This window comes from Lonchura striata, chromosome 3 (assembly GCF_050655825.1).
Source record: "Lonchura striata isolate lonStrDom1 chromosome 3, ASM5065582v1, whole genome shotgun sequence".
NCBI lineage: Eukaryota > Metazoa > Chordata > Aves > Passeriformes > Estrildidae > Lonchura > Lonchura striata.
Genome location: NC_140705.1, coordinates 7517607 through 7541266, shown reverse-complemented (window position 1 = coordinate 7541266; position 23660 = coordinate 7517607). Strand labels below are relative to the sequence as shown.

General features: G+C 40.8%; 1 protein-coding gene across 2 annotated transcripts in view; it reads left to right on the top strand.

Annotated features, from left to right (window-relative positions):
- FKBP1B (FKBP prolyl isomerase 1B) overlaps positions 1-21957 on the top strand; it is a 45382-nt gene extending 23425 nt beyond the window's left edge. Inside the window, exons 3-4 of one of the 2 annotated variants that reach the window (XM_021529784.4) lie at positions 18814-18926; positions 21514-21957. In XM_021529784.4, the coding sequence (XP_021385459.1) occupies positions 18814-18926; positions 21514-21642 (242 nt within the window). In that variant the 3' untranslated portion in view covers positions 21643-21957. The remainder of the gene's footprint in view (positions 1-18813; positions 18927-21513) is intronic. The other variant, XM_021529785.3, reaches the window with a different exon arrangement.
- The last annotated feature ends 1703 nt before the right edge of the window (positions 21958-23660 follow it).

Below are 23660 nucleotides of genomic sequence, written 5' to 3'. Positions count from 1 at the left end.
CTCACAAGTCTCAGCATGGCTCTGGAGCCAATCCCAGAGCTTGCTACTGGCCTCATGGGGCAGTTTATTGCATCTTCTATTTAATCTTGCTTTGGGCAGACTGAGAACCTGATGACAAGAATGTCCCATGCATGATTTAGCTCCTGCAGATGGTCAGGACATGCCTGTCTTAATTTCGGACATGTTCAAGCAAGAGGGAGAAAAAACAAGGAATTTGATGGGCACAGTAGAGTAGTTGCAAGGAACACCCTCCTGCTTCTCTGCAATGCAATGTGAGGGTCACAGCAGCTAAACACTGTTTTATCTGTGAGGACACAAGGTTGTGTTTGCTTCATGGATCTCCTTAGGTCTGCATAGGAAGGATGTTCATCTACTTCTTGGAAGCTGCATGTTGCTGCAGTTTGTGACATTTGCAGAGTTACATTACTGATTTTATTTTCTTAGGAGAAAAGATAAATAGAAAATTACTCATTTATACACCTGGACATGCTTTGGACATCTGGACAATAAGGCATTAAAGCTCAAAGTGACTGAGAAGCAGAAGATAGCTCACTATTTAACATCCAGACGGAGAACTGTGTTTACTCCTGTGTTACATAACTGCTTTTTCAAACAATTTCTGTATTTTTCCATGCATCTCTAAAAGTGCTTCTAGTTATTCCAGTAAACATGGATGTGTAGGAAGAAGGGGAGTTACTGCTTTTGAAATGGCTGAAAATAATGCAGTTATAGCCCTGTAATCAGATGCTTCAGGATGTGGCTATTTATTTCACAGTTCTGCTTGCTAAAAATCTATTCTGCAGTGATCAGCCAGTGGTAGTTCTTGGGTTTTAGACAGAAATATTCAGGAAAGGAAATTTGGGAAAATCTACAGATTGAATTTATTCACAGTGATAAACTGCTCCAGGGTGAATTTAGCTCTGGAAAAATAAGGAAATGAGCTAGCCAGTTATCACAACCAACTATTTTAATGCTCCTTTGGTGACTTTCAATGTGGATGCTTTTGGATAAAGTTTTGCTCTTAAACATCTTCCCCACTACTATAGAGTTACTATTTTTTTAAAATAGTATTGTCGTTGTTTCCTGGAACAGCAAAAGGAGAATTTGATTATGTTTGTATTATAGTATCAGTGAAGAGCTCAATTGTGCTTAACTGTACAAAAAATTGATTAAGATAAACTCTTCATTCTCAGGCAGCTGAGGAAGATGAACAACAAAGAAGAAGGGACACAGATACACACTTGTATTACTATGATACTTACTTTATGTTTTCAAAGGCAAATAAAGTGAGAGGCATCTCTCAGCCAAATTATCCATTTAATAACTCATTTTCCTGTAATGTTACAACATGTTTGGAGCTGAGGAGAGAGCCTCATAGAGAGAGGTGGCCTCAGAGAGATGCATAAAGAGAACATTCAGGGCATGGAGCACAAGAGTCAACACCTCCACCGGGTCTCCAGGACCATTTTTTTTGTTTTGAACACATTTTAGCCCACAGGCAGCCTTGCCTGGGCTCACTTCAGAGTGAGCTGGTGCTTCTGTAGAACGTGCAGGATGACTGTGCTGCTGTTAATACCCCAGGGAAGGGAGCTGGCCATGGATGTGTGCACAGACATCTTGTGGCGTTGAGTCAGCCCGTCCTGTCCCGTCTGCAGCCTGCACTCAGTCTGGGCCTGAGCACTACAATAACCACTTCAGGCAGAGCCTGGATCCCCACATTTCATCTCCTTCCACTTTTGCTCTGTAAATATTTGTCCTGTCCACATCTATTGTTGGCACAGAGACATCAGTAGAAAGTTCTCTTAAGCCTGTGCTTGCATATTTGGATTCAGGCCAGTGAAAGTTAAACCTGATCGTCTTAGCCTCTCACTACCCCTGCTCCTTCTTTTTTTTTTTCAGTAGTAAATGATGACTCTCCTTGAGATGAGCTAGATTTTCCTGGGGGCAGGTTGGCATTCCCCCAAGACATACACATTTAATGGCATGTGCCAGTGGATGTAAACGCAGGGTAGAGGGGTTTTGTTCCTTTTGTACCCACTATCTAATTTGTTCCTTGACACTTTCCCTACCCACAGGGGAAAGGATGGCCATCTATACAAGCCAGCATTTCATTTATTTATTTATTGCCTTCCTTCCTCAAGCTGTCTGTAGCAGGCACACTGAATTTCCAAAAATGAAGGTGTTAATACAAGTATCACTTACTGCCCCTCCTGTAACATCTATGCCACTGTTACCCAAAATGAGAAATGCAATTTGGATGAGTCAGGGAGTCTGCCCTGACTCAGACTAACTAATGTAGGAGTGTCTCGGGGTCATGCATACTTCTATTAATAGGGTCAAACTTGAGCAGGGAGCTCTGGTTTGATTTACCTATATTTAGCAGTCACACCAATGCAGCAAACCCAGCCAAAATAATCCTGTCTCAATTTTCTTTGAATTTGTAATAAAACAAAATAAAAAACAGTCATTATCTAAAGGCAATGAAACATGTTCATTTTATTCCATGCTCAGCCAACACACTAATTTTTATGTCATGTTCTGCTGTTGCAGTAAAAAGTGTTGAAACCAAACTATTTTTGTGTCTCATACCCATCTTTTTTTTTTTTTCTTCACACAAATTAAACCACAAAGATCTCTCTTGTATGCTGGTCCTTTCAAAGTGTATGTGCAAGGACACTGAGAGAAGCTCTATCATTTCTCCTTCCTACCCTCTCAGTAGACTGTTGGTAGAAGGACGAGTGAAGAAAATGTTTCTTACTGTTAAGAATAAGTTGTGAGCAGATATTCTCATTGTAAATTTTGTAATACTAAGGTTTGTTAGTCCTGGGTCTAGCAGAGTAATTCCACATTATAAAAGCTTTGTGGTGCAAGGTTTAGAATGTGTTTATTGTCTGGCTTCCAGGAAGGCAAATTGTCTTTAAACACAGTGAGTAAGAAAAAAAATAGCAAGAAAATGAATAGACTGTCTAGGGAGCTAGAGAAACTGTGTAGGAGAGTTGAAAATATCTATAGCAGACTGTATGGTGGGAAAACCCTGTATCCCAAGTCTCATATCTCTGGAATGGCTCGGTGAGAATTTTTCCTCAGCCAGTACAAGCTCACATTGCTCTACTGACCTTTTTGAGGTTCAATTGATTTACCCCAGCTTGAAACCTGACCTTTTGTGTGCAGATAGCAAGGTGGTATAGAACTTCTGTGTCCAGATAGCAAGGTGGGAGAGAGCAGAGCAACACTTCCTAATCTCCACGAAGGCTTCTGAAGCAGATAAAAAAAACAGAGCCCCTGCTTTGCATTCTGTAACACTTTAGCAAAACAGGATGTGAAGCTGCTCTGAACAAGATCAGAACAAGGGTTACATGTTCCTGTAACCTTAAAAATACAGGTGACACTGATTTGTGTTCTCTTCTGAGCTGAAATGTTTGAGATGTAAGCAACCAACCAGAGACGTGGCCCAAGGCACTGAGCTGAGTAGCACTGTCACCACAAAGACAGAAATAAAGATCGTATCTGGGCACCTGCCTAAAAAGGTTCTATGGACTGTTTAACCAATTAAGGATCAGATAACATGTTCTCCCAGTCACTGGGATGGAGTCTGTCTGCCTTGGAGTAAAAACATAATTGTGCCATAAGTAGAAATGCTCAATGTCAGCTTCACGTCATGTGTGAAACTCTGTATGCTTTTAATGGCTGTGCAAAGCATTAGACTTAAAAAAAAAAATAAAAACAACAACAAAAAAAGCAACAACAGAAAACCCCAACAAAAATCTGTAGCTTAAATCTTTCTCCCCTTATTATTAAGCAGTACCAAGAGTCAACATAGATCTTAGAGCTCATCCAGAGGAAGGTTGGTATTTGATTTGAACATGCATAGTACATTCCTAAAATTCAAACTTCTGGAGGCCAAGACAAATGTATTGTTTCTTATAACTCTGTGTTACATGACAGCCAGATACTGTGCTCTCAGCCTGTGAAACATTTGCAGCAGAAATTGTCTTTGCAGCATGACAAATGACCTTTCTGTGTTTTGTTGTTTGTTTTTTTTTCACTGCTAGGGCTTCACCTCCAGCCATTATTAGATTACTAGGCAGAGAACATGACACAAAGCTCAAGCTGCTGTGAGAAAATGGAATTGTATGTATCCACACATGCACCAGCTGTGAGCAATTGATACTGTTCATGTGTTTATTGGGTGTAGATATGATCCACCTTCAGGCTGCACTACAACAGTAAGTGCATCACTGCACAAGATCACAGAGCCCCCTGTGATCTTCCTTGCTGATATGATTCTGTAATTTCCTCTTCCTTTGCATCCTTCAGTCTTACTTGCAGCAGGAAGCCTATTAAAAAAAAAAAAAGATAAAAAAGAAAATATGCTATTGTTGGATTTCTAGTCAACAATATCCTGGGAAAAGCAGCATTGGCTGTTCCACTGAAAAAGTTGCTACAAGATGATGTCATCTGGCAGTAGGGACCAAAACAAGACAGGGTATTGCAGCAGCTAAAAATGACAATCTGCAATGCACCAATATTTAGGTTCCATGGTCCTATAAAGGAGTTTGGGAAAAGAGATGCAACTAAACACTGCTGGAGTTCTGGCTGCTTGCAGGGTGCACTGTGCCTGTATTAAACACATAATTTGGTGTAAGAGAGGTAAAAAAATATTACACCTGAATAGAAGCAGACTGTTATATTTGCTCAAAAATTACTTCTCTGCTTAATGTAGTGCTGCAATCCAAATGCATGTGGTTTATAAATCACCTTTTCTTTCTTTTTGAATAATGCTCCTTTCTTTTAAACTCTTGGGAAACGCTGATGGAAGATGTATTTGTGAAACTGTTTAGTAAATGTTAATTTGAGATTTGCTTTCTAGGAGTCTGGTGTCGTAATCTCCAGAGTCAGATGCTCAGATTTTTGCAGGAAAGGCTGTTTGTGTTGGGGAAGGCACTTTAGAACTAAGGGCAGATCACAGAAGGGCTCACTGGGTCATTTGTAAGAGGTGCAAAAATTTATATGCGGGTTGTTTTTTTTCTTGGAGAGTTGGCTGCTGAATAGTAACCCTACTGGGCTTTGAAATGTGTGATCACCTCTCCAAGAAGGCTGTGAACAGCAAGTAAGAAAATGAGGATCCATAAGGACAGAAGGCAGTATTTATTCCTCTTGCTAGGAGGCAAACACCAGGGCACACGGTGCACAGGCAAGGCAGATGATATTGTGACCGAGAAGAGCAAAGCACACAAAAACTACAGAAATATGTATAGATCAAGAATTGAATCACCAGAATTGTTACAGTTGTCTTAGACTTTTGATACAGTAAATATTGTAATAGTTGTAATTTTCAATTTTATTCACTTTTTTCTTCACAAGTGTTTTATGACACAAACAGCTAAAATACTTAAAAGTCTGATGAATGATTTCCAAAGACCCAGTGTCCTGGATGATTGCTGCCCTTTGAGCAGTATCACTGAAACTCCCAGTGCAGGCAGCCAGTAAATCAGCAGATCCGTGTGTAAGCATTAAAATGGTTCCCAAAACAGAGAGATTAACTGCCACAAGCCTTTTTTTTTTTTTTTTTTCTGTGCAAAATGGGAAAATCAAAGCAGCGACTCAAATGAATTGAATGTTTACACATTCCATAACATTAGATCTTACTGATTACAGAGTGAGCCATGTTACCTGGTCGGGGAAGATCTGTTCAACTATTTTAAAAAGCAATGTAGAATACCCTAGTGTCTGGGCGAATTATTATTTTAGGCTACATAAGTGTATCCCTCTCACATAATTCTCAGCTTCTTTGATCCAAATTTTAGCTCAGTTCTGCCTTTCTTTTGTCTGGTTGGGCTGTGTGGATACTTGGATTTTGTCTGATATGCCTCCCTTTCAGCAAGCTTCTGATGGATTTAAACTTCTGTTTTCCTTTTATTTTTGCTTCTTAATAACTCTGGTGTCTTTTAGCTTGGATGTAGCTAAACAATATTTAGTGTTATGTAATTGGATAGGTGGTGGTGCTCAAGAAACCCTTGGACCTCATCCAAGCTGAATTTTAAATAGATTTAAATACTAGTAATCAGAAAACCAAGTAATGGAGTCTTCCTAGAATGTAATATTTCAGATTAACATAAGCCTTTTCTTTTTATTATTTTTAAAGCAAAATATTGCATTCCATTCAATCCTGATCTGTATTTTCTCTGAAGTTTTGAAATTGAACGGAACATTGATTATTTTTTCTGCAGAAAAACAACCTTTGATACTGTGGTTTTAATTTTTTTGCCATTTGATTGCTAGGAACAGATTTTTATTGACTTCACATAATGAATTGCTCATATAGGTGCTACTTTGTCAGTTACACATGCTAGGATTATAAAAGATAGTGTGACCTGGGATAGAGCACAGTCTGGTCTACAGCAGTCCCTGGGAGTTATGCAATGTTTGCACCATATCAGTCTTTGCTTTTACAGATTATAATATTATACATTTCACTGTAGAGTCTAAAATCTTCAGGCTTTTCATTGTTGGTGTAATAATACATTTCTTTATGTAGTGCTTTGCTGTTTTGTCCACGCTCAACTTGTGTTGCTCTCCACTCTGTTGTGATGTTGAGGTATTTTTGGCAATGTTTATCTCTGTTGTTTGTATCTATGGACTGACTACTATTTCTATTTGTAGTATATAAACTGGTTTAATTTACAATGTTTTTGGTTTGCTGCAGTCCTGAGAGTGAAAACACTTTTGCTTTTGGGAGAAGGTCATGGTCTGTGCAGTCCATCTTCAAACTGCCCCTGGAGGCAGTGAGGGCAATGCAGGGACAAACATGACACATCAGGCACTGCAGATCTAAGGACTCCTGGGAGCAAGGACTGGTTGCCCAGAAGGGCTGTGGTGTCCCCATCCCTGGCAGTGTTCCAGGCCAGGCTGGATGGGGCTTGGAGCAGCCTGGGCTAGTGAGAGGTGCCAGAGGGATTGGAATGAGATGATCTAAGGCCCCTTCCAACACAAACCATTCTATGAATCCCTGAGTCTGTGAACTGGGATCCAGATCTCTGCCCATGCCACTGACTTCCCTAATTACTACTTTTATAATTTTCTCCTAATTCTGTTGTTCTCTTATTTCCAGCTACCATACAAATTCAAGGAGGGAGCATAGAGGGTGATCCCATTGAGTGTTTGGTTGTCTGATTATGAGAATGCCATCAGAAAAGGTGAAGAAAAAGAGTTGAAATTCAGATTTAAGGTGGAGTTGAACTCACAGTACCTTGACAAGTGTTTGTAATAGGAAAGGTGTGTCGCCATTGAGGCAGGACGGGAATGAATAGACTCGAGTCAGAAGGCTGTGAGAGTAAAACTCCTATTTATTCAAAATACACTGCTCTTTTATACAGAGCTTCGTGAGGACCAACTCCATTGGTTCTGAAGTGAAAACAACCCAATCCATTGGTGTAAAGTGCTTGACACACAGTGATAGAACCTAACTATAAACAATGTGAAAAACAAGATAGATAAAGAATTATTTATATTCTTCTCCAGCTCTTTCCCAGGCTTCTGCCTGGCTAGAAACTCTCAGTTTCTCTCTTTGACTGAATCTGAGTCCCACAAAGGTGGGCAGCAGTACCATCTCTCCTTACCACCCTTGAAAAAATGATGAACTTTCGTAACCTTTTGCCTGTCTTTAAAACCAGATTCAAAGCTCTACACCCAAAATGAATGCTGACGCTAAATTTTAGAAAGTGAGGTTCATCATTCTACTTACTGTGTCTTGCTACCTGACTATCAGCTGCACTTCACTTGGTGCACAGGCTTTTTGTATCTCACCTTCTGGAAGTGCTTGCTTGTCCCTATTGCCTCTAAGAAACTTCTGATTCTTTTTCCATCTCTGACTTCAGTAAAATGCAAGGGGAAAGTCTCTAATGGGTGATATCCCTCTTCTTACCTCTTTCTTTGAGATGTGTCCCTTAAAATGTTTATTTTATGTTCTTGCTTCTTCATTGCTCAAGACATGAGCAGCTTATTAAGGAGATTAAAATAGATACAGGCTCTTGGAAATTCCTATTGTTCTTCAGAGAGACGACTGTAATGTCCAGCAGAGCAATGCCTGAGACCCATCTGTCAAGATAACAGCTGCTACTTTTTACATAGTTCATTTGTAAGATCACTGAGATCAAAACTTAGAGATGGAAAAGACCTATTTTTAAGAACAAACTGTGCTGTTAATAGTTCCTTTCCACTGTGGCTCAGAAGATGTTTTAAAGGCTTATTGAATGAAGCTTTTCAGGATATCCAAGGCAAGGTGCATTAGTTAATAATATTATTGCTGGATATGCTATTGACTGGCTGACCTTGGTGAAACTACAATGCTTGTTTCACAGGGAATAAAATGAAGGTGAGTTATACTGACACAGCTGTCTGGTGAGACAACCTATTCGTTTCGACATGCAGCTTTTTGCTGTGATCACAAATGCAGTATTCCATATTCTTGCAGGATTTTGCTCTGGAGAATAGTCCCAAGTGCATGATTCAATGTAGATGTAAATTACTGATATCCAGGTCTCAAACTGTTACATATATTTTTGTACTTTCATTAATATCAGGGGAACTGTGCCAGTTCACGCCAAAGAGAATCAGCAGCATCAGGATGAGAAAAAAAAGGAAACAAATGTGGCAAAAAAATAATCTCACAGTAATATGATTTCAGAACAAACTCAAATTTACAGGCAGAGTGATATTTATGACACTGACAGTGTCTGCCCTGGAGCACATAAAACACTGTTTACATTGAAAACAATACTGCAAAAATACTCCTTTTTTTGTGAAAGCAGGTGCATTCCTAGTAGGTGGGAAGAGCAAACTGTACATCCATGGAAAGATTTGTCCCTTTGATGAATATGTCTCAGCTACCTTTTAAAATTAAGGTCTAGAAAAGTAAAATAAGACATTTCTCCACTAGAGTCTGCAGCAAACAACAAAGCTTCTGCTCAGCAAATGCTGGGTTTATCTGATGTTAATGGTAGGCTGAACTTCTGACAATACAATAAGGGTTTCCCAACACATAACTTGTTAATGAACCCTTCTCAGAGTTCATTCAAAGACTAGAAGGGGCTCTGACCTTCTATTATTCCTGCAGCAGGGTTGCTGAGTGTATTGGTACACTCTAAGTGACTGGGTAGATCTGTGGTCACCCAGTCTAAAGAACCTCAGGCAACATAATCCATTGGAAGGCATTTGGTGCATAAATCAGAAACAGCTTGGTTTTCAGCTGCATTTTTTCACTAATCTTGACTGTCATCAAGTAATTTTGGGTGGAATTAAGCTTGACTGTCTTTAGCTTCCTAGAAGTCTACAGTCTGTCCATGTCAGTGAGGAGAGCGCAGCATCAAGATGCCTTTTCCATCCCAGCAAGGGACTCATCCCTTGAGTGAGCCAGCAGTCTGTTCCACCTGATCACCCTGGAAACTTTGTGTGTTATGGTGGAGTGAGGTCTCATAGTGGCCTCAAATTGGTGTCAGTGAAGTAATGTCTCATTTTTCTGCATAGAATTGCAGGCAGGAGGAGATGACTCCCCAGGAATTCTCCAAACACTTGTGAAGGGAGGGGATATTGCATAATGCCAGCCGGGAAGGTTATACCACATCTCTAAAATGAGATATTACAGAGATGTCTGACCAGTCTAGATCAAAAAGTTGGACACCCTGGATGAAACTCATTGGACTTCTGCATTATGTATGTTTTATGTACATATGAGATCATGGTGGAACAGCAGTGTCTGCCTCTGACTTAGACTATATGTAATTTTGGCATATTGACTGTGGCTGGCTGACATACTGGCTCAGTAAACACCCATTTTTATAAACTATTTACTTCTCTGGTTGTGTCCTATGTGTTTCGCTGTTTCCAAGAATGTTTTTCCTTTTCCCCATCTTATTTAAGAACGGAGTAGCTGCTGAGTCCTTTGCACAATGTTAGACAATTGCTGTGTTTGTCAAGATGAGTCTCAGTAAAACACTCCCCTGTGAAGGAGCTGTAGCCATGCTGGGGATCATTAAGAAAGTGGGATGTGATAAAGAACCAAGTAAACAAGGACTTATGGGAGAGAAAGAGCATTCATTCACCAGGGATGTGGGGAGAAATGTTACTTTTCAGTTCCAAATGCCCCAAAAGCCAACATGCTATCTTGGTGTTAAGTGGTAACACATAAATAATATACTTTTTCATGCTCAAATTTATTGTTGTTGGGCTTGTCCAGAGAAGCTGTGGATTCCCTATCTGTGGAAGTGTTTAAGACCAGGATGGATGGAGTCCTTAGCAGCTGGATCTAGTGCAAGATGTCCCTGCCCATGGCAGGGAGTTGGAATGAGATGATGTTTAATGTTCCTTGCAACCCTGACCATTCTGTGATTCTCTCCATAGCTCCTTAATTCAGTGCCCCAGTAAAGATGGATGAAACTGTCACTAGACTGTTACTAGCTTAAGCCAAGGGAATCAGAAATGTTGCACTTAAATGAAGATTTTTAGCACAAATTTTATTCAGAATGGAACATACTACAAGGCTAGACAGCTGAAAACCAAAAAATGCCCAGTCTGAGAGCAGCTTATCATTAAAGCACACCTAACTGCTGCTAAGACTGTCATGTTGGGCTGGAAGGTGTTTTTTCTGGCAGTTTCTTCCCTGGAGGGGAACAGAGGAGGAATGAAGAACCTGGTGCTTTTACCCCAAGTCCCCCTCTCATGTGATCTCAGAGCCATGCTCAGAGCTTAGGAACCTCTGAAGATGCTCTAGTGGTATTTTTCCATGCTCCCTGCCCCCAGATCTGTGTTGAGAACTCTGGAGTTCCACCTTGGGCCCTTCTGGTGCCACACCCTGAGAGAGACAGTGGCTGTCACATTCACACTTATTTCAGTGTGGTTTAACCTGCTACACAAGTGTGGAACTCCCCAGTGGGAGGTCACCTGCACAGTTGTGTATGTACCACAGGCTAAAATGTCAAATCCACACCCCTACAACACAGGCAACCATGAAACAAAAAGGGAGGAGGGAAGGAAATACATGTGGCATAGGATGACACTGAGAATGAAACCAAGATGAAAAAAAAATATTTTATTTCTCTGTTTTTATGGTGCTCAGAATTCTTTGGGCAAGCTCTGCTGCTTGTGTTTGTGTGGGAAATCTTGCAAACTCTCTTCTTTGTATTACAGGCATGCCTGAAGTGTTCTTTGTGCTTTTGGGCTCCTACCGGACAGCAGGGACAGAAAGACCCAGACCTATGAGGAACATTCCTTCTCCCTACAGACCCTGTGTTACAGAACATGGTGTTTGGGGATAGAGAAACAAGAGATCCAAAGTATTTCTGTATTAATATATTCTCTCTAAAACACTGCTTTAGACATCTATTGTCCCACTCATTAGTATTCCCACACTGACCTGATTCTGCCATGCTTATTCAAATGAAATTTGCCTTATGCTGCAGTAAAGTATATTTTAGAGCTGAACTTTGTAACAGGAACAGAATCAAACTCTAAAATAATATAACTTTTTTAAGGTGATGGGATACCAGAGGAATTGTTTTCTGTTTACAACTTATGTAGATTATGCTTAGTGAGCCTCATATCTACCTTGAAGGTAAATCTACTTTTCCTTCTCTTAAAAGTATGCAAATCCCTAAAGCTGCTAGGACAGAATAATGCCTTTCAGCAGAGTGAACTAGACAATTGCAGGTAATTTTCCTGGCTGTGAAGTCGAGCTAAGTGCAAGGTTCTTTCATTTTGTCTTGTGGTTGTACGCAACAGTGATTCATAGCCCACGGTGATGTATTATTGAAGAGTTGTCTGTTGTGTCTTCATTGCACACTGCCAGCTGCATAATAAATAATTGATTGTGCTGCTCTTACTCCACATTAAAGATATATGAGTATCTAATACAGGAAGAAAATGAAGTAGCAAGGCTGCCTGTGTTCAAAAGATGAAGCATTACTGAAGTGTGCTGCAGTAGCAGGAACTGGGAAGTGCCCACCACCGCTATCCATTTCCCACTTCTTCACTTTGAGTCAGTTTGTCATGGCAACAAATGGCACATTCAAGTCCTTGCTGTTGCCTTTCTAGACAAAATGAAATAATTGTGGTAAAGAGCTGATATGCTGCAGAGTTCTGCTTATCCCCTTCCCTCTTTTTTTCAACTATTATCCCTCTAGACTGAAAATTCCCTTAAAGTATTAATAATTTTTCTTAAGTGGCTACAAACTGTCAGAAAAAATGCAGTCTAAGACAGTAAATCCTTTTTTTCCACATATTAAGCAGATAAAATGTTGGCAGGATAAAACTGAGTGTTTGCAGTTATACTAAACCTCTATTTTGCTGAGCCTTTTCCTGGAAAAATGAGGCTTCCTTTGCAGTTCTGATTCCAAAGTCCCTAGACAGGGCACAGTAAGGTGGCCCCTATTCCAACACAATGAAAAGAACAAAAGTATCTTCCACTTCACATTCAATACTCTTTGTTTCCATTACAATAGCCATCAGTAAAATTAATGAGACAACAAATTTGTCCAGAAGAGTTTGCTTTGGAAATCAAATCAAGGAAATCAGAGGTGTGTGCTGCTCACTGTGTTGTGGCAGGAGCAGGCTCATGGCCAGATTACTGGGAGCTGTTGGTACAACAGAAATGTGTAAAATGGTGAATTGAATTTTGAGATAATAATGAAGTTAAGATGGAAGAAGTCTGAGATGTTTGAGTGATGCACATCTGGATTCTGATGGAATGTGTTGGAGAGCTGAGTTAGGTCCTGGGAAGAAGAAACACAAGGCACTGACAGTATTTGCTAGAAAACTGTTGCCCAGATCTCTGCATTTAACACCAAGACAAAGGGGAATTGTTTTTGTTCTGGAGGGAAACACACTTTTTTCAGGTGTGTTAGCATGAGACTCAGCCACAAGCTAAGGTGGGAGCACCACTGAATGCAGGGAATGCTTTGCCACAGTATTTTTTCACATCATTTATGTTATTGAAGACAACTGATCTATTTTAATGCAAAATGCAAGTAACACTACAGTGGAGTTCTGCTGATGTGAATCGAGCTGGGGTGTGATTTGTGACTTTATGGATGTGTTTCTCCCACCACCACTTCAGGGACTGTGCTGAACTGTGCCTTCCATCTATACATTGGGAAGGCATCAATGTTGACACACAGACTTTTGTGCAGTTACTAGAACCTTTCTGATAATACATTTTCCAGGCTAAAAGTGGATATTAGTAATAGCTGCATGTTGTAAATGGGGGGAAGATCAGAATTTCCAGCCTTTGTGATACTCTCCTGACACAATATGGATATGTTTTCCATAGAAACAATATATTTTATGAGGGAAAAAAAGAAACACTTGAGATAAAAAAATCTTAACCCACAGCAACATTAACTCCTCAGAAAGTCCTAGGAACCAAACTGAAATGTATGTTCTTAACAGCACAGATTGATTACAGGGCATAATTGGAAAGGTGATGGCATTGAGTGGCATCAGAATATAGTCCCTGTCCTGAAGAGCCTCTGGTCTGCATAAAATGAAATGGATAGTGTTCTAGACACTTTTGAATATCTGCCCTCTTTCTGCTGCCAAAAAGTGTTCAGGAAGTAGCTGTTTTCAAGTGTATGTATTGCCTTTACATTCTGTAGTTAATTACTGTATGAAAAAATATAGGAATGGAATACTTCCTAGATGGATAATGCTGTTTTTTGAAAGTCATCTATTTAATTCAGTTTATCCCCTCAATATTTGTGAGGTAAGTGAATCCCATTGTACAGGATAAAAAGAAAGCAACTAGTGAAATCAAGAGATTTGTCCTGGATTAGGATCATCATCTTCTGATTCCCAGAATCTGTCAACACTGCAGAGACAAATAATTCAGTAAACACTGGAGTCAGTGAAACCTAGGATGAAATTTTGCTTCATTTAGGGATGGATGGCTGAGTTCATACTGCCTCACTAGGTCCCTATAAAAACCTGGCAGTCTAGCATTTGGTTTAAGGTACCTTGCCTTTTGTAAGTGAGGTCCCTGAGAGTGATAAACAGTTCCAGGAGGTTTATTTCCTAGCATCTAAATCTAGGTGGGATGAATCATTCTTGGAGATACCCCTCTTTTTACTCTTTAGCCATAGGAGTAGCCTAGATGCCAGGTTGAGACCCAGTTTCTACCTTTGAAGTGGATAACATTAGCAGTAGAATTTACACATGAATTTTCCAGGTTCAGGCACAGAAGTGTGACAGGTGGATGGCTCCATTGTTCTCTCTCCATCCATCCTTTGGGTGGATAACAATTTTGCCATGGTTTGGGGCAGGGTTTTGTTGGGACAATAGGTGTATTGGATGCTAAGAGCTGGGCTGGCTCCGTGGATTTGTGCTATGTGATTGCTTATATTCCCAGCTGAATTGTTCTCAGATGAAAGAAGAAAAGTAAGCAAAAAGAAACTTACTCTGTGGTCCAGCCTTTCCATTCCTGACCTCTCTTCCAACAATAGTTTCTCTGATAACAAAGACTGAGCCTTTCTCTTGGTAGAAGCTGTTACAGGCTCTTCTTTCTACACAGATTTTTTCATCACATGCATAAGATCTTAATGTTGGTATGATCCCTATTCCTCTGCCAAATGTGGTTGAAATTGGCTCAAAGAATCACACATTATTAGGCAAGTGCAGACAGTGTCACTTCATTAGCCCTCTCCCCTTAGGAAACAGACTTCAGTGATGGGATCTTAGCTGAAGTAGTGCAGTGTTAAAAAGTAGTGCAGACACAGCTGCAGGCACACCTGTGTTTTAATAAGAAGTAATAACTTGTGTTGAACCTCTCCTAAAGTTGTGATTTCACTGCCATTTTAGCCTAAATGGCATTGTAGTCCTGGCAGTTTGAATGGATCTGTGGTCATGTTCCTTAATAAAATGATCCAGCTACTCTTAAATCTGCAGTTCAATGAGCTAAACATCAGTGATTCAGTAGGACCTATGATCTGAAATGTCTCCTTTTCCTCACCCATTTAATTTTTAATTTAAAATTAACAATTTTTATTTAAAATTAAATCACATCCTGGTTTTCAATTAGGATGCCTTGTACATCAGAATGTTTTTAAATCCGTGACATATCCTGGTAACCAAGTCTGTGCAATTATTTTAATACAATGACTGTTTCAGAAACAATGGTTTTTTAACAAGTAACCATATAGGCATCTAGATGTCCTTGCTCAGTCAAAACTCTTATTGATTGTTCTGAGTTTCAAAACAATGTCATTGCTGAGTTCCAGATTGTGGGTTTTTTTCTCCTTGCTGTTAGCTAGATAAATAAAGATGTAGGATGAAGATGAGCATCCATCCTTGTTGAAAAATATTAACTAAATCAATTTTTTCACAAAAAAAAAAATCAATTGGTGCATTAGCAAGAGAGAAAATAAAGCATCGTGCTGTTTTAGCTCCCAGGAGTCTGTATAGCTAGCTCTAACTCTCAGAATCAAAGATAAAAAAGATCTGAAGTTCACATCTAAATCTGTATCAGAACTTCTTTAGGGCACATGGAGTCTCTGACTCATTTCCAGACTGGATGTGCATTTAAAGGGCACTCACATAAAAATTGACCCTCCTGCCACAGCTTCAGTGAATACAGACACATTTGACTCTGCCTCTCAGTTTGTCTTCCAAAAGCAGTAAGGTGATGACAGAGGAAGTTACATTTATGAATCCATAACCTCATGAATTTTCAGTTGTTGCTGAAAATAGGATGTTGCTGTAATTATAGAAAAGTCTGATTTCTTCTGCAAGGCCTAACACATCTTCTATGGGCATTTTCTGAAAATGAAATAAATTAGTTTTTAAACAGTGTATCAAACTAGCAAGCTCATGGGAAGATGGAAATGTTGCTTTAAATGGGAAACATTGTCCAGGAGCTGTTGTCAGAATCTCTGAAGAGTTAATTCGGATTCTGCCACTGGTTTCATGTGCAGTGTTTCATAAACCATCAGAGCTTTAAGCTAATATTTTTAATAGGTTTAGTTACAAAGTGAAATGAATGCATAATAAAGTGTTGTGGAACTTTGCATCTGAATCTGAACTTTCAGATTGAGGCTATTTTATAATAACTATATTATTTACCTCCTTGGGCTAATGTGAAGAGTAATTAATGTTTGCATACTGCTTTGAACATGCAAACTGTAATAACAATACTAAGTTTTAATATTAAAACTATTAAATATTGGGATTCTGTAGTACTCTCCTTCCATTTCATAGAATCATAAGGTTTTATGATGTATTTAAAAATAAAAGTGCTCTGAGGAAGAACTGTCACTTAAATTTAAGATCAAATACTTCAAAAAGGATTATATTATATGCCTGAGAGTTCCCCCTGAGCTGCTTCTTCCTGCCTGCCTTCCCACAACACAGGCTGAATTTCTATATTACAAATGAATCCATCTTAGTCTGTAGCTGGAAAACCTTGTTCAGGAGCTGCTGTGTCTTCCCAACCTGCCTGGAGGGTTTGTGGATATCACTGAGCTGATACATTGCATATATATGTGAATTTCCCCCTGTGTTGGTGAGGCCATCCTTGATTTCTATGTCCAGTTCTGGCTCCTCAATTCAGGAAAGACTTTGAGGGGCTGGAGTGAGTCCAGAGAAGGGCAATGGAGCTGGGGAGGGGTCTTGAGGGTAAATCCTGCGAGGAGTGGCTGAGGGAGATGGGAGTGTTAGTCTGGAGAAAAGGAGGCTCAGCAGGACCTCATCACTCCCACAGCTCCCTGGCAGGAGAGTGGGGCCAGTGGGGACCAGGCTCTGCTCCCAGGGAACAAGGGACAGAACAAGAGAAAATGGCCTCAAACTGTGCCAGGGCAGGTTTAGGTTGGACATTAGGAGAAATTGCTTCACAGAAAGGATGATTAGATATTGGAATGAGCTGCCCAGGGAGGTGGTGGAGTCACCTGGATGTGGTACTCAATGCCATGTTCTGTTTGACAAGGTGGCATTGAGTCAAAGGTTGGACTCAGTGATATCAGAGGTCTTGTCCAGCCTCACTGATTCTGTGATTCTGTCATTCTATGTACTTGCATCCGAATACACATACAACACCTCATTATTTTACAGTGAAAAACTAAGGATTATATCAGGCACTAATAGCAATGGTTATGAAACATTCCTTATGGGCAGGTTACTCCATAGTTTTCTAAGGCCTTAAGCACATGCATAGGTGTGTCTGAAAGATCAACTTGGACAAATGTTGGACTTGGCTAATGGCTAATTTGCCTTAATATGGCATTTTATTTTAATATTGATGTAAAATATCTGGACAGAGAGCTCCACTGGAATAATCAAACACTGTGTGCTCATAACTGCAAGTCAAGAGCTCCATTGCCACTGATTTAACTACTAATGAATTTGGAGACATCTGTGTCTGAGCTGTTGTTTGGACTGCCCTTTATTCATTGCACAGAAATAGGCATTACTGGGATGTGATTCATGATGTCCTAATGTACATCCCTAGATCTGATTAGATTAATTGCTCCCTGAAAGTGCATTTTTCTCTGACTTGATTATCTATTTTCTCTAATTAGCTCAGAAATAGCTGGCTACATCTTAGAAGCCTAAAAGTTGACAAAATGAATCCTACCTTTTTAGTCTCTGTTTTTCATTCTGGCACATCATATTTACCTTTGATTCATAGTACAGACTTTCTAAGTAAGCAAAATATGCCTCTTTGTTATTGGACAATAATTGATGGTTTTCGCTGAAAAATAGAATTTGTGCATCAAGATGATCTGTTAATATGACTGCTTTAATGGAAATATACTAGTAAGACTAGATCTTTGATACTGGATCTTAAAGACTCTTTTTCTCAGCATTTTCTTTCAAAGCTGGACTTGTTAAGGTTCTTTGCAACCAGAGTCTTTCTCAGAGTAATGAACTTCTCCTTGTACAACCCCTTGCAGAGAAGAGTCATGGTATATGCCCACAACACTGGCTCTACAGCACTACAAAGAAAGGATTGATTCTAATGTATAAATACCAGCCCAACCTTGCAATATTGTAAAGCATTTTAAGTACCAGGTACTTCTACATTGAAAGCTACTGTAATCAGCCACAATTTGAAAAGAGAAGGAGAATAACAAATCATGTAGTGCTCTGTGAAGGTTTGTTCATTTGCTGAGGAATCTGGGCATGTGCTCAAAACCCATGGATTGAAACAGTGCCCATCCAAAGGAACGAGTCACGTCTTCTGTGACCGTCTCATGGCTGAATGAAAACACGAAGAGCGAGGGTAGTAGAACATTTGTATAAATGTCTTTGCCACTTTCATATTTGTGACTGCAGAGTCTCTCCTGTTCTCTCTGTGTGAGGAGAGAGATGCAGTTGTCACTTTGTGTAGAGGTTTCACACATATGGTGTGGGATGGCTCCGTTTGTGTAACACACATTATTAGGGGCAGCCCTGGATCATTCACCTGTCTTGGGATTCTCTCTTCTGCTGCCTCCTACTTGTTCCTTGCATGCTTTTATCCACTTAGGCAGGGAGCTCCACTGTGGAAACAGCTCTTCTGTATGTCGTGCAATGTTTGGTGAAATATGGGTCATAACCTATTGCATTGAGAACAGTAAAAATAATTTCCATTTTAGAGCCTAAATTACAGGAAGGCAAAGGTAGCAATATGGTACCACTGCAGTTGCCTCTCCTGCCTTTTGAATTAGGCTTTAAAGTGAAAATGGAAATGAGCAGCTGATGTGACCAAGACATTAATTTTTCACTCCTTCCCTCTCCTCCAGCGCTTAAATTTAGATGTAACTCAGACTGAAACCATGTGTCTTGTTTTGGCAGGAATGCTACAGAATGGAAAGAAGTTTGATTCCTCCAGAGACAGAAACAAACCTTTCAGGTTCAAGATTGGCAGGCAAGAAGTCATTAAAGGATTTGAAGAAGGTGTTACACAGGTATCAATAAATTGTTCTGGCTGAACCTGGAGCTGGCTGAAGGATGTGTGAGCTCAGCAATGTTCAGGGCAGTGGTGAGAAGACCAAGTGGAAATCAGAGTGAAGGATATGAAGTGTTTTTGTGAAAGCATGGTGCATCTGAGCATAGTATTTCCTGTAGTTTCCATCCATCCATCCATCCATCCATCCATCCATCCATCCATCCATCCATCCATCCATCCATCCATCCACCCATCCATCCACCCATCCACCCACCCCTCCAGGGCTATTCCCTGCTCACGAGCCTTTCCTTATGGTATCCATTTGGGAGGGGAGAGATTAAGTCCCCTCCCCAGTTGCCATATAAGCCCTGTCCCTCTCCCATGGGCAGCTCCACAAACAGACAGCAGTGGCCTCTAAAATGTTGAGGTGGCAGCTTTTTATGGAGTGACCTCTATTCAGCTACTCCATAAAAGCCCAAGCTGCCCTTTCTGATGGCATCCATGACCCCACTACAGATTCTGACCCTGACTGAATAGGGTACCAAACTGCAGTTACGTTTTTGCAACGTCAGACTCCCAGCTACAAAACATTCACTGACCAGCCCTATGCTGAGAGAAAGAAAACTGCCCTCCATTAATTACAGTTTGAGTACCAGCACAGAAAAAGCCCCACAATACAATTCACTGCCAGGTCTTGCTTTTTGTGCAGTGCTGTGAGGGCCCCCCACACATGAGGAGTGTGATCGGGCTGCTCAGGGGCACAAGTGAATGAAATCAGGGTGCAGATTCCTCCCAGCTTTCCATTTCAGGATCCAAGAACTCAGTGTAGGAGGCAACTGCTCAAATACTCTTATAGGAGCAACTTTAACAGGAACTAACAAGATTAAATAGAGAGAAGGGAAGAATGCAAAATGAGAAACAATCCACCGAGGAATGATGCAACCATGCTTTTCCAGAGAGGGTTTCCAGTCCTATGGAGAAAGCAGTGCAAGAATTGCCTTCTCTCCAGCCAGAGAAATCCATTTGAGGAATCCTAGACTGTGAAAAATACCATCTTCCTATGAAGGATTTGAGTTGGAGTGTTAATTATTTGCTTTGCAAAGAGGCCTAAGAGAGCTCATGACTGCAGAGCTGTAGGAAGCAGAAGCCAGTGCACTGAGCGAATCAATTCATCCCTTCCTTGACTGCTCGGACTCCCCAGCCCTTGTCCCTTAGAAAATAAGTGGCCGAGAGCGATGCCAGAAGCCCATGTGGCCACACGCTGCCCTGCTGCTCCTCCTAGTGGATCACTGACACAAGTTGAGGTAGTGGCTGTCTCCTCCTACCCCAGGGTTTGAGGGATTCGGGGACTGTGCTGGACAGAGTCTCTTGGAACAAGGCAGTTCCCTATGTCCAGCTCACAGATTTCACAAACCTTGGTGTAATGACTGTCAGATGTCAGCAGGGTCTGCACTTCTCTACTCAGCTTCTCAAAGTTCAAATTTGCCCTAAAACACCAGGCATGACCTACTAGCTGTCTGCTTTCCAGGGACACATCCAAGCACTGCACAACCAGCTCCATGCAAAATCTCTGTGGGGACCAGGGGAGGCCTGATGGCCTGATGGCTTGGACATCCTCAGTCCCATGCCATGTATTCATGTACTCCTTGAATGTGGGGAAGTTCACATCCCCATTTTTTTTTTCTACCCAAAGTAATTGTCTCTCTAGCTTTGTATATTTTATAGAACCTGAAAATATTCTCAACAGGAGCTATCACATAATCTGTAGTCCAGTGATGTGCCCAGTCTTGGGAGAGATGTCTGAGTTAAAATCAATGTTTCAAATCAGGGGTTGTTTCTTGGCCAGTGAATATTCCATCACCAGTGTAGAGTGCATGAACAGCATCTTGAAAATGTTCCAAAATACTGAGTCAGAAGATAACTCCAAATCTCAGTGAGCAGTTCCCTTCAGAGCCAGCCCGGAGTGAGGGAAATCAGCATTCCTGCCCATCCAGTGGCAAGGGCTTTCTGCCTGGATCAGTAGAACAAGTGAGATGTCTGCCCTGGGGCTTGGACTGAGTTCAGGGAAATAAGTGCTGAACCTGGCTGTGCTGGGCACTGCTCTGTCATGAATAGAGAGCTCTGAGGGCTTTTCCCGGAGCCTGCTGATGGTGTTCCTTGTACCCTGTGCTCCACAGGAGAAACTCAGCCCTTCTGTGGCCTGCCCCAGTATAGGCAGGATGGACCAAGCATTGTGTTAAAAAGTCTTTGTGTCACTTCCAGGCTGGTTCTGACAGTTTAAATAACTGCTGTGAGAGTGCAGATCATTGAGGAGGCCCATGCCCATGCCTGAGCTCTTTGTGGCAGCTTCAGCTTGAAGTGAAACTGCTTGGACTCAGAATCATAGAGTGGCTTGTATTGGAAAGAACTTTAAAGACTTTCTCCCTCCAAGCCCCAGACTCAATAATCTTAAAGGTCTTTTCCAAACTAAACAATTCTATGAATCTGGTGATCCAAACACTCCTTGATTCTGTAAATCTGCCAGGTAATGATTTTTTTTTTTTTTTCCCTCCTAATCCTGTTTTTTTTGTGTGTTCTCTTTTCTTTCTCTGATATCCAAAACACAGATGAGCTTAGGACAAAGAGCAAAATTGACCTGCACACCTGAGATGGCCTATGGCGCCACAGGCCACCCTGGGGTCATACCTCCCAATGCCACACTCCTCTTTGATGTGGAGCTTCTCAGGTTAGAGTGAACCTTCCCGAGGGAGTTGGCTGGAGACATCTGTTAATAACCATCCGTTCCCTCCCGCCTTGCCAGCGGTGGGAGGGATCTTCACTGGATCCCAACCTTCCCTGCTCAAGCTGTCCTGTCAGTAGCGCCTGACGCTTGGTTTCCTAGGCCTTCCTTCTCTTTTATAACTTTGTGGTGTCTGTATTTGCCTTTTATTAGAAGCTTTGCTCTGAGGAAAAATGTCTCCCAGTGTAACATTTCTGAGTTGTACATTTTATTGAATTTGCATGTACGAAGAATTCACGGTGATGACTGAAAATATATATAAATATAAATATATATATATATATATATTCCTTATTGAAAAAACCACTGCCTTACTGTACACTTAAATCATGAAAAAATAACCACAAAAGGTGCTCAAAAGAAAAAAATCCAATGTACGCCTTGTACATGAACGGGCATTAGCCAAACAGAGTTACCTGCGCTGCCACTTTTCTCAACTTGTATGTTCTGCTTGCTGCTGTTTTAAAAAAATACTGTCTCATTTAAGAATTACAAGTATATAAATAAAACAATAAAAGCTTGATACTTTATCATTTCTCATCCTGTTTTTCTCTTCTGTCTACCAGGATGCTCTTTACCGTACAACAAGTTCTTCAATCATCAATCCATTTTTTGTTAATCATTTCTCTTATATGAAATACATGTAGCTCTATGCACTGCTTCTATTAGAGATGGCCCTGTGGAAGATCTCTGTGGGACCGGAGGTACAAGGGACATGCAAGTAAGGGGTGCTGGGACAGTTTTCCTGACTCTCCATTTCCCCTGCCTCTATGGCCCCTCAACTCTGGCCAAAATTTGGCTGATGAAGAGCTGGAAAGTGCTATTTGTCAATGACATACAGTGCTGGTCTAATTCTGTGCCTTTGCAACAGTAAAACTAGTGTAATATTTTCTATTGGAGCTGAGCAAGGCTAGAAAAGAGCAGGATTATGTGCATCCACCTTTCAAAAGAAAACTGAGCTGTGGGATGATGTGGCTGAGCACTCCAAGATTTTTAGGCTGTAGCAGATGCTGCTGTTTACAAAGCCTGCAAACTGACTATGTGCACTGGGCCTCTGGCACTTGAGACCCAGCAATATTTATTTCATTTACTTGTTATATGAATTCATGAAATGCTGGTTTCTCCTCTGGAGGCAGGAAGATGTGTTGGCTGTTACTTACCTGGATTTGGGAGCAGGACCTGATCAGCGAGGCTTTCTCTGTGCTGTTATTTTGCCTTGTCTGATTTCTTTCCATTAGGCTATTTTTTCTTCTTTGCTGTAGAAAACCAGGGTCGTGATGGTACATTTATTTAACTTGACCATAAACTATTTGCATGGTTTTCTACTAACAGATGTTTTGATGGTCATATTTCAAACAGTTGTGCTGTTTCTATATCTGTGTAAAGGAGAACACTCCCAGCATAAGCAGTCAGACAGCAAAGCTATAGAGATGACTCCAGGTGACAACTCCTAGAGTTCGGACAATGAGCACAGAGAAAAGGCTGGTGATCTGGCCAGGGACCATGGCTCATGGTCTTCTTGTCTCCAGATGTTCATTTTACACACAGAGCTGCATTTATTTCAGCTTGTTAATTAATAAACCTATAAATCCATATCTTAGGGATTTTTATACACTGAGTGGAGTAATTTATTTTTTTCACTCTGCTTTCCATAAAGAAATGAAGGGATTTTCAGAACACTTTTTTTGGTGGAAATCTCAGATCACTGCAGCAGCTAGGTTACACCTCCACTAATAGTTCTTTTATTAAGGGCACACTAATTTCCTGTTAAAAATTGGTGATTAGATCTATCAGGATCTGATGTCCACCAGCTTTCCCAAATAATTTGAAAAGGTCCTGCTCTCCTTTGCCACTGCCCTGGCCTCTGTCACCAGCCTTCCTTTCACCACTGGGTCACAGATTACACTTCCCAAAGTCTTGATTAAAGGTGGTGTAGTTCTGTTGTGCCTGTCAAACACAGTTTGATCCAGCACA